Source organism: Zea mays, chromosome 8 (assembly GCF_902167145.1).
Source record: "Zea mays cultivar B73 chromosome 8, Zm-B73-REFERENCE-NAM-5.0, whole genome shotgun sequence".
Classification (NCBI taxonomy): domain Eukaryota; kingdom Viridiplantae; phylum Streptophyta; class Magnoliopsida; order Poales; family Poaceae; genus Zea; species Zea mays.
This window is the reverse complement of record NC_050103.1, coordinates 147325865-147337837: the sequence shown is the minus strand read 5'-3', so window position 1 is coordinate 147337837 and position 11973 is coordinate 147325865. Positions and strand designations below refer to the sequence as shown.

General features: G+C 45.6%; 1 protein-coding gene across 1 annotated transcript; it reads right to left on the bottom strand.

Annotated features, from left to right (window-relative positions):
* Positions 1-3797: 3797 nt before the first annotated feature.
* Positions 3798-7657, bottom strand: LOC100285724 (uncharacterized). Its single transcript, NM_001158615.1, is given in 7 exon segments — positions 3798-4296; positions 4412-4518; positions 4682-4886; positions 4965-5298; positions 5391-5578; positions 5680-5881; positions 6538-7657. Coding segments are annotated over 7 exon segments (2046 nt in total). The 5' UTR covers positions 7386-7657; the 3' UTR covers positions 3798-4134.
* Between the last annotated feature and the right edge of the window lie 4316 nt (positions 7658-11973).

Below are 11973 nucleotides of genomic sequence, written 5' to 3'. Positions count from 1 at the left end.
CGGGGCTGAGCCCGAGTTCGAGCCCTGGGGTCGGGCGGAGCGGAGTTCGTCGTCTTCCGGGGCTGAGCCCGAGTCCGAGCCCTGGGGTCGGGCGGAGCGGAGTTCGTCGTCTTCCGGGGCTGAGCCCGAGTCCGAGCCCTGGGGTCGGGCGGAGCGGAGTTTCCTATGGCGCCTGAGGCCGGACTTGGCTGCTGTCAGCCTCACTCTGTCCTCTTGTCAGGCCGGCCAGTGCAGCGGCGCAGGCGGCGCTGTCCTCTTGTCAGGCCGGCCAGTGGAGCGGCGAAGTGACTGCGGTCACTTCGGCTCTGTCGACTGGAGGGCGCGCGTCAGAATAAAGGTGCCAGGCCACCTTTGCATTAAATGCCCCTGCGATTTGGTCGGTTGGCGTGGCGATTTGGCCAAGGTTGCTTCTTGGTGAAGACTGAGCATCGGGCGAGCCGAAGGTGTGTTCGTTGTTGGAGGGGGTCCTCGGGCGAGACGTAAGTCCTCTGGGGTCGGCTGCCCTTGCCCGAGGCTAGGCTCGGGCGAGGTGTGATCGCGTCCCTCGAATGGACCGATCCTTGACTTAATCGCACCCATCAGGCCTTTGCAGCTTTGTGCTGATGGGGGTTACCAGCTGAGATTTAGTAGTCTTGAGGGTACCCCTAATTATGATCCCCGACAGATATATATTATTAGTGGAAGCCAAGTTTTAGCAATAACCAACCCGTGAGCCATTTCCTCATCGAGGAAACATCATTATCATCATCGAACCGAAAACCATTAATAGAATCAAAGCATCTCGAACCATCTGTATCTCTAATCAAAGAGGATTCCAAGGCCGCTCTTAACCATGAACACGACTGATATATCAGTTTCATTACACTCTGCAGAGGTTGCACATTTTACCCATGAGCCGTGATTTCCTTTATGCCTGAGGAGCGCTACTCCTCATTGATCACTACCTAGTTGATCTGGCAGGGTATCACTATGTAGCCTTTACAAAGATTCCCTAGAGGTCATAGCCGCCCGTTTGGTTTCTCCAGTTTGATAAACATAGTACCTCTCCCCACAGGAAGGGTGACTAACAAAACTAAATCGAAAGAACCTCGACAACCAGCCTCGGTAGAGCAAATACTGTGCCTGGACCCCATTGACGGCACGACGATGAAGCCGACTACCATATATATACAAGCCCTGTTTGGTTCAGCTTTTTCTGACCAGTTTTTCTAAGAATCTGGTTGTGAGGAGAATCTGAGTATCGTGGGGATTACGTGTGGAGGATGATAAAGGTGTACATAGGGTTCAAGATCTAAAAAGTGACGGATTCAAACTATTGCAACGACTCGATCGATTATGTGTTTATGTTGATTTTGGATGGTTTTTACCAAATCAATTATTATAGAAGCGAGCTAAAAATCTGAGTGTTTGGCTATCCACAACAACTTTTGGTGGCCAGAAACTAAAAAACCGAAATAGCTGTAGCCTCTTGCTGCATTGGATTGTTCTGTAGTTAGTATGGCAGCAAATAATCCAAGTTCTCGAAATATTTATCATGTCGTTCTTGATTTGGATGGCACCCTCTTAAAACACACAGATGACTAAAACCTTGAAAACACATATGGTTAATGGTTGTTACAGATTTAGTGTATTGAATTCACATGTCTAAAGCTTACTTCGATTGTTCTGATGATTCGTGTGGCAGATTCTATTGTAAGGACTAGTTTGGGAACCCATTTTCCTAAGAGATTTCTATTATCCTAACGAGCCGTTTGGATCTATTCATTTTGGAGGAATTGGATTTACTTAATAAATTAGTCTATTTGGCTTGGAATTTCATAATCCACCACTTTCCAAATCTCTGATATAATTCTATCTCGAATTTATGGGGTGAAGAATGAGAAATGATTTTATGTATCAACGGAATATGTTTCTAATCTGCAATTTATAAGATACTCTTCGACTCCTCCTCTATAGTAAAAATGTAGCATATATATATCTCCCACATATTGCTAATAATAGTATACAAATATATTTTACATAAAATCATATTAACTTAATTGATTTTTGTCTATATTACTATTATTAGAATGTAATTCAATTCTAAGGATCCACACGGGGTGTAAGAAAAATTAGTCCATTTTCCTTTAAAAAAAATAAAGTTCTTAAACTAACACTTAGTCTCAAGAATGGGAAAGCGTGGGATAATAAGAAGCCAAGAAAACTCACAAGCTAGTTAGAAGACAACTAGTTGCCGCTGTTGTTTTAGAAGACTGGACTCGCTGACTGTGCAGAAGATTATTTATTTTATTGTGATTATCTGATATTAATTAATAGTTGTTTTTGTACGACTAATTAGTTGAAAGGAAATGTATATTTGACTGGAATGATGAGCTGTAGGGGATAATATAGGGAAAACTACTGTAGAGAATACAGATATAGAGGAAGACATGATGATATAAGGTGGCACGAAATTAGGATATAGGAGGTTAATTTAGAAGGACCATTGTAGATAGTCAAAGTCTGATTTTTCTCATTTCCAATGCCATACTTAGTAGAGCGTATATATAGACGTATATAATATTAAACTACACTTTTTATAACGTGGAGTTGGAAATAGTGAATGTATAGAGGTGGGATAGAGAGGCCACAGGAGACAACTAGGCTATCTGGAGCATTTTTTTCACCTTCTATTTCAAACTCCACCAGCATTTCTTCTATCTCACCTATTACAAACTGGTGTAAAACATTGAGATCTAGTTTGGATACTTAGAGATTAGAGTGTTTTAAAGGGATTGGAGAGAGTGTAAATCGCAATAGATCAAATACTCTCTCAATACATCTCAATCTACTCTAATCTCACTCATTACTAGACTACCCAAATCCCACTCATTACAAACTAGGCAGGACAGCCTAAGCAGGTAGGGAGGCGCGCCACACGATCTGTTTCTCTCTCTCGTCTCTACGCTCCCTGCCAGCCAGTCGCGTTGCCAGGCAAGCACACGCACAGCCAAAGCCAGACAGCCTGACCACACCACACAACGGACGGGACCAGCGTCCTGCCGCTGCGGATGCCGCCGTCTTCCTTCTCCCTCCCCTGGCCGTGGCCTGATCCCTGATAGCAACAACCCACCACACTCTCTCTCAAGACCCCAGCTCACACAATGATCGGGTGGTCATCATAAACACATACCAAACCCTGCAGACACAAGTGCTGTAGCATGCTACAACTAGAATCCCAGCAGCGACTGCGAGAAGATCCCATTATCAATACAGGGAACGACATCACGACAGCACAGAAGAAAGAAGAAATAGCAGAGAGATGATTAACTGACAGATTGGAGAAAGAACCACCCCACCCCCCCAAAAAACGAACGAGTGTTGCAATGTTTTATTCATGGAAACGGTAGCATATATGGTATCAGCGCCATGAAACCCAACAGAAGCAGCAAAACGACATGTCATCGTCTTCAATGGACACCAACCATCTCTGCATCATCAGTTAACTTAACACCTCTCGCTGTCTCTCCCCCCTCTAAAGATAGATAGATAAAGACTCCAGTGGAAACTCAGAACAACTACTAGCCCTGTACCTGACCCCAACCGCCGAAATCTCAGCTCAATCTGATGCCACCATCTCTCTTTTCGCCAGGGAACCAATCTTCCAATGGATTTCTCTCATGTTTTTCCTATAAGGTATGTACATGTAACGAAAACTGCAACCCCCAGGGCCCGGCCCCCCCTCCTCTCCCTCCCTAAAGTATAGAGAGTATATGCTAAACCTAGACGACATTACAAACATTTCCATTTTTTCTTGAGACACAGGGTGCTGGCATATGGACTATGATGGGGTGAACGAAAATGAAGTATCAAATACAAAATGAGGTGGAGAGCCCCAAACATGGAAAAGCTATTGAATTTAATGGGTCGGTATATGAACGGTGAAGAGGCGAAAACGACAGGAGATGGGGAATGAGGGGCTCTTCCACCTGACAGTCTTCCTTATGCTCATGCTCAATGGGGAGTAGCTACGCAGGTGGTGAAAATGCTCTGGAGGCTGGTGCCTGGTGCCTGGTGATGCTGCAAGTTTGACCGGGTGCTCTGCTCTATGCATTAGGGAAAATGGGAAATTGGGGTACGGGTACCTAAAGCTTCTCAAGAACTGGATACAGAATAGTGTCGCACGGAGTAGCGCAGAACATGCAAGCTCGGGCAGATCATTTCCTTCACTTTCACCCCTCCTTTGTATATCTTGAACGTCGGGACTATCCGCACGTTCTCTGTCCTTGCTACCATTGGGCTGCTGTTGACGTTAACCTGTTGGGTTGCGCAGAAGATAGAACTTGTCAGTCATCATTTAGAAATCCTTCCTGCCTATAATTGGCTACCAGGGTTCCTGGAGACAGACATATCGACGAACTCAGTAGCTTACCTTGAGAAAATTCACTGAGGGGCATTCAGTGCATAGAATGTTGATCGATGGTGTAATTTGTGTGCATTGCTGATTCATTGTCGACATGAAGTAGACAACAGTTACCCCTGAAGAAACACAAGCCAGAAATCACACAGTGACCATATCATGTATGACAATAAAATACATTGTAAACAATGCAGTGCAAGCAATTCTGACATAATAAAAACCGAGTAAATCTCAATATAAATCTTGAACCAGCAGAGAGATAGGTAGAAGAGAATAACTCACCAGGCGAACTTATGGCAGCATTGAGTTGCTCTACATTGGAAACCATCTCCACCTCTCCTCCAAACTTCATATTTGATACATCCTCACCACGAGTCGCCTTCAAGGCAATTTGGGCATGGAACAATGCCTCAGCAACCTCCTTGTCACTGGGAAACTCCTTCCGAAGCACCTCATAGTCCCGCACACAGTCCACCCAACGCTCAAGCTGAATAAAAGTATACAACGGTAACAGAACATTACATAAAAAGGGTAAAAAAAATTATATGTGCGTACTCATTCTTACCTTAGCATACGACGCAGCTCGCCGTAAGAGAGCCTTTGTATAGTTTGGCTGTATTCTTAGTGCCTCGTTGCAGTCGTCGACAGCTTTTCCCCACTTTTCTAGCTTTGACCAGCAAGCAGCTCGATTGCAGTGGAGCACTGAATTTAAGGGATCATACTTGAGCCCTTCCCCATAGGCTATGGACGCATCTAAAAACTTGGCAGCTTTAAAGAGATCATTTCCTTGCTCTCGGGCTTTTGCGACTAGTCTCACATTATTCAAAACCATCCCGATTTCTGCGTTCCCAGGATCAAGATCTCTAGCCTTCTCAGCTGCAGCAACAGCAGTATCAAACCTGCATAAACCAATAATAACTTTTAATGCTAATCTGATTTTTACCCAGCGTCACGAAAAATTGGGTATCGTATCAAGTGTAGACGATCACACCTCCCAAATGCCATGTCAACCTGCGCTTGAACAATATGTATGTATGACTCAGCAAGCATCCCCGAGAGTTTTGCTGCTGTCAATGATGAGGGCAATGCACTGTCCAGTTTCAGCAAGCTTGCAAGAGTCGACTCGGCCTCCTCCAGCTTGTGAAGGCGGAGAAGTGCTTCTGACCTCAAGGCAAGAAGCTGCATGGAAAGCATGATGTCGGTATAAATTCCACTACCAAACACAATATAGCAACACTTCCAGCACTTCATCAAAACATCAATCATGTGGAAGTCGTTACCAACTGAGAGGAGTCGGCGCCAGCAGCAATGGCGGCATCAGCCTCCCTCAGAGCGCTCTTCCAATCCCCAATTTTCCTTGCATCTGTGCATCTTCCCAGATGGACCTCCACCTCCTGCAGCTTATGCCACTCGGCAGGGTCTGAATGCTGAAGATGACCCGCCTGGGTGAAATGCCTCCGCGCCTTGTCAATCATCCCCAGTCTGAAACAACACAACTCTCACAGCATATCAGCAGAAATTCAAATAATTGAGCATGTCATCAGTCGTCGACACCTAATTCCAGGGGAGAGTCAGGACAATCTACAGTATAAACAATATTAAGGAACAGAAATTTAGGATGCATCAGCATTGTGTGGTCTAAATCCAATGAACCTAACGAAATCGTCATCAAGCAACCTTACAAAGTACAGCTAAGCAGACACCCCTTCTATCAGCGTTTTGTGATGGGAAGCTTTAATGACAATTTTACCCACAATCAAAGCAAGACAACATTAGCTTTACTTACATCCAGATAAATCAGCGAAATATTTTTTTCATTTTTAATTGCAAAAATTATCAATATCTTCCATCCTGAGGCTGCAAATAAAATGAATGGAGTGTGAAGGCGGAGCAATCGCAGAACTACATCTCACCGCCTCAGTGAAAAGGAAAAAGTGAAAGGCGCAACACTCATGTTGCTTTCTCTTCCGTCTCGCTCACAGAGAAAGCCATCAAGAAAGCAACATCAACATGCAGATGGAACCATGGAGAACAAAATCGAAACAAGAGCTAGAGATCTTGATGGGCAATCAGTTCTAAAATCTAGTACAGGTTCCAGCGCAATGGTGGAGGTAGTAGGAAGACTGCAGCAAGCTCACCGAAGGCAAACGCCTGCGACGCGGCTGTGGGCGCGGCCGCTGACCGGGTCGAGTCGGACAGCCTCCTCGCATTCATGAAGCGCGTCGGCAAGGCGGCCGAGTCCTATGAGCGCGGCGGCTCGGTTGCCCCGGCATGCGGCGCTCTCGGGACACAGCGCCACGGCGCGCTCGTAGTGCCGCAGCGCCTCCCCGTACTTACCCTTTTTGTACCACTCGTTCCCCAAGCGGGTCACCTCCTGGAGGCTCCCACTGCTTGCCGAAAAGCTCGCCGGCGATCTCGAGGAGTGTCCGAGGAACGAGGAGTCAATGCTGCTCCTGGCAGGGGCCATGCCGGTGCCGCGCATGATGCTCCCGTGGCCGTAGTGGCCGGTGCCGGATCCGAGCACGTCCGGGCGGGAGCGCGACGGAGGGGGCGCGGCCGCCGTTGCCGGGACACGCACGGGCGGGAAGATGTTCCCGGTGGGAAGTGCATTCAGCATCGGCGAGCTCGCCGTGCTCCCACGGTCCCCGCTGCCGCCGCCCCTCCCCCGGCTGCCGCCGCCAGTGAATATCAACTGTCCAGATCCGGACCGCCTGTGAGCCATCAGCCGCGGCGGGTTGCACTCGCCCACCAGCTCGCCGGAGTGGCTCCTCCCGCCCGCCATCCCAGCATTCGACGGAGCCGGCGACTTGGCCGACCCGGAGGACGAGGACGACGACGTCGCCACGCTCGCCCGCACCCGCAGCGGCGACACCGGCGAGCCGAGATCCGCGAAGACGTTCGCCTTGGCGTCTGGCTTGTCTCTTACCTCATCGTCGTGCAGCGCCAGCGCTGCTGTGCAGTGGCGTATCCGGTCGGCTTCCGACATCGCCGGATCTCCCGGCGCCGCCTCAGCAATGCCGGTACCTGCACTCCTCAACTCCCACTACTCCGCCTCCTTCTCCTCCCCTCGGCAAGCAAGCAGGCATAGAACCACGCACACAAGAACAGCTTGCTCTTGTGAACTACTGCTCGCGCCACCCGCCACCACCACCCAGCAAGAACCCTGAGCAATAAATCGCGGAGCAAAAGCGAGTGCTGATTCCTCGTGAGGTGGATGGGTTAAAGGATATCCTCAGCCCTCGGGGAGGAGGAGAGAAGGGAAGGAAGAAGGGGAGAGTGGGAGCGAGGGGAAGAAATAGTGAGTGAGAGGGGTGGCCTTGAGAGGCTGCGGATGTTCCAGGGACCAACATGAAAAACAGCGCTCCTTTTATTTTTCTGTGGGTTATTTGAGTCGGAGGACGGGTTTTGTTTATATCGAATTATCGACATATCGTCTTGGAGTTTAGGGGGTTTATGTTTTCTCTCGATATTTTTGGGTTTTTTAGCGTGGGGTTTCTCTGTTCTCTCTCCTAAGTCATGGTGATATCAAGACTTTGGTGAAAAAGCACAACCATATTTGGACAATAACTTTTTTGAAGATTAGTTATAGCTTGCACGTTCTTGCAATACAAATACAAACATTTTGTATGAACTCTACTTACAATACAAATACAAATATGATGTATAAATTCTATGTGGTTTTGTATTCGGAGTATATTATACGTGTCTATCTAGCAAAATACTCCCTACGTTTCTTTTTATTTGTCGCTGGATAGTGCAAAATTGCATTATCCAGCGACAAATAAAAAGAAACGGAGGGAGTAAGTTTTTAGCTTTGTTTAACGAGTTTAGGAGAATGTACTAGGGTTAACAGTTAACTGCTAAAATTAGCTATGTACATCCAAACAATCTAGCTAATAGTTCAGATATTAGCTACTTTTACTAAATTAGCTAATAGTTAGATAGCTATTTGTAACCTAGTTAATTCTACTAACAACTTTTTAGCCAACTAATTATTGGTTATAGTGTTGACGTCACGACATTACACATGCTGACGTGCCTCACCACTACGTAACATATTAGTTATAGATAAACCCTAAAGAATCTAAGGTCAATGATTCAGTTACATCATTAACTTCTCATATGGATTTTGGTATTGGGTTTCACAAAACATTTGTAATCTTGCCGGAGAATATGATTTAATATATGTCTTCTCTGTCTTTAGTTCTCTACTTGACGTCACGACATCTCCACGGAGCAGAAAAGATACAAATCGAATAAAAGAAGCACGCCGAATTTTAGAGATATCAGAAATGCATCCCATATATGTAGAGCTTATGACATACATCTCCTATGGTCATTAGAAGCATACCTATCAATCTTTTTACAACTTTGTACCTGAAAATTGTTGATACCTTTAAGATATATATGTAAACATTTTTACACGTGTTATTTGTTCGTAAGAGTCATGACATCTTTAATGGTAAGTATGGGTGCTTGTGATCTTAGATAACCTTTCTATGTGTGTGTGGATGCCTCTCTATTGTGTGTGTCCTTATTATCTCTAGCTCTAGTAACAACCTCTCAGATATGTTTTCAAGTGAGAAAAAACAATATTACATGAACCAAATTCTTAATATGTTTTGTTGCAGCGGTAGAACTTCTCTCAACCATGTCTAGTATGTGTATCATTGATATCTCTAATATCATCTCAATACATTGGCGTGTGAGCAAACAATCTTTACAAAAAAACAAGTTATTAGTGTACTGTTTCATATTACTACATTATGTGTAGGACACCAGAACGATTTTTTGTCTTCTATGTTGTGTCACTTCAAACTGCTCAACTCTACTATAATTATGTTCATTCCGAAAAAAACTAAAGCCAAAGTGTGTTGGGACTACCGCCGTATTAGTCTTGTCCACAACATTGCAAAGATCTTCTTCGAACTTTTGGACAACAGGCTAGCAGCCTTCCTAGACACTCTCGCCTCCAAGTCCTAGAGTGCCTTCATTGGGAAGAGATGTATACAAGATAAATTTCTCTACATGCATAATACAGTCAGGAAGCTTCATAAGTTGAAAAACCTGCTCTCTTCCTGAAGCTTGACATCCAGAAGGCCTTTGATACAGTTAACTAGGGTTACTTGTTAGAAATCCTCAAGTTCATGGGCTTTGCCCCCCGCTGGTGGGAATGGATCTCCATACAATTTGGCTCTACCTCTTTAAGGGCTCTTCTCAATGGCTCCTAGGGAGATGGCATTCAACATAGACGGGGTGTTAGGCAGGGAGACCCCTCTCCCCCATGTTGTTCATCCTCGCCATTGACCTGCTTCAACAAATCCACAACCTTGTGACCTAGCATGGGATTCTCACCCCCTGCTACTCAACCACGCCAGCTCAAGGACATCATTGTACATAGACAACACAATGATCTTCCTTAATCTGGTTAGAGAGAAGGTGATTGCCCAAGGAAATCCTCCATATTTTTGGCAAAGCTTTATGATTGGTCACAAATTTCTAGAAGAGTTCCATTCACCCAATTTGTTGTGAGGAGATTGATCTCAATCACATCCTACACGCCTTCCAAGGTTCTCAAGGTTCTTTCCCCTGTCGCTACGTAGGTCTCCAGCTGCACACACGCCCCTTACGGAAGATCCATGTTCAACCACTAATCGAAAAAGATCGAAAATCGACCTGCAGGATGGAAAAGGCATTTGCTAAACTGTACGGGTCGCCTTACTCTCGTCTCCTTAGTACTCTTGTTCTTGCCTACATACCACCTCTCCATCTACCCCCTTGTGGCCTAGGCTAGGAAACGTATCGACAAGATCAGTCACTCCTTCATTTGGAAAGGTAAAGCGGAAACAAATGGCGGACACTACCTTGTAAGTTGGTCGCTGATTAACAACCCAAAAGGCATAGGCGGCCTTGGAATCATTAGCCTCGAGAGATTTGGCTGTGCCCTTCCCCGTCGTTGGTTGTGGCGAGCCTAGAGAGATGGGGAGCAACCGTGGCTTTGACAGGACGCTCTCTGTGATAGGACTGACAGGCTGTTTTTCTGCGCCTCCACCCGAGCCTTGGTTGGCGATGGTGTTAACATAAAGTTCTTGCGTGATAACTAGCTTGATGGAATAGCCCCGAGGAACCTCACGCCTCACCTGTTTGTATTAGTCGTCGGGAAAAATGAGTCAGTTGCTAGCGAGTGTCTCGGAGACAGATGGATCAGCTCGGTGAGAAACAAAATTACTAGAATTATGGAGATTCAGGAGTTTGTCTCACAGTGGACAAGAATCCAGGATGTACACCTGCAGCCAGGTGTCCCCGACTCAATTTCTTGGAAGTGAACCAGTGATGGTGCTTTCTCTGTCCAATCGTCCTACAAAGCGCAATTCCTAGGATCCTTCAGACACCTTAAGGCTGGACTTATTAGGAAAGCTTGCACATAACCCAAATGCAAGATCTTCACCTAGATTTTGCTTCAAAATAAAATCGTTGTGGTTGGCCTCACCAGCAAGCGTGCACCCTGTGTTTTGGCCCGCTGGAAACAAGACTACACCTCTGCCTGCACTGCCCTTTTGCCTAGGATGGTGATATCCTGGCCCAAGGCTTAATAGAATTAATAGAGTACTCATACCAACAAGGTGCACTTCTTTTTCGAAAGTCTATCTCAAAAGAACCTCCAAGTTAAGTGTGCTTGGATTGGAGCAATTTGGGATGTGTGGCCGACCAGGAAGTTTTCTCGGGTGCGCATGAGTGAGGATAAAGTGCACACAAAATACTCGTGTTGGCATGTGGAGATGGTCTATGATCCTAGAGAGCTATCAGGAGTAAGTATCGTTGGTCCGGGAGTGGACGGGGTGTTACAAGTGGTATCAGAGCTAACCTGCGTGGTTTCACAGGCGTGTGTGGGTTAGGGGTTCATGTATATGGCGCATGACGCATGTGGGCCCAGAGTGGTCACCCGTGGCATGGCATATGACGATACTGGACACACAGACGTGGCCAAGAGGGGAGGTTTGTAACACCTTGAATTTGGGGGTATAAAATTTCTTTTCTAATATCCACCAAATTCAGGTGTTACTCTCTCAGTTCTTCGCTTTCCTTCTCGTTTTCCTAAATTCAGGTGTCACTCTCTCAGTTCTTCGCTTTCCTTCTTGTTTTCCTAATTTCTTTTCTAAAATCTCTTTTCTAATATCCACCAAATTCAGGTGTAAAACATGTTCATTCTTGTGTTTTATTATACATTCCTATTAATTGATTGGTAGAGCTCTTGCCTTTTCGTTCATAAAAAAGTTTACTTCTTAAAAATCATGTAGCATTTTAAAACGGAATGCATGATTTGATAGGTGCATCTATTTCTTGCAAAAAAAGCTCTGCTTCACATTTAAAAAACAAGTTGTAGGTCTTTCTGGAGATATATAAGGAACTAAAGGGAACACATGATTTAGCTAGTTTTAAGAAGCTTAAAGGAGTATATCCATTGTTTGCCTGCTTCTGGTACTACGTCAACTTTTCAAGCTGAACATCACGATGTTAAAGATAGAAAACCTAATAGAGGCAAAAGGAGGTGGAGCATTATTGCCAAGTTTCCT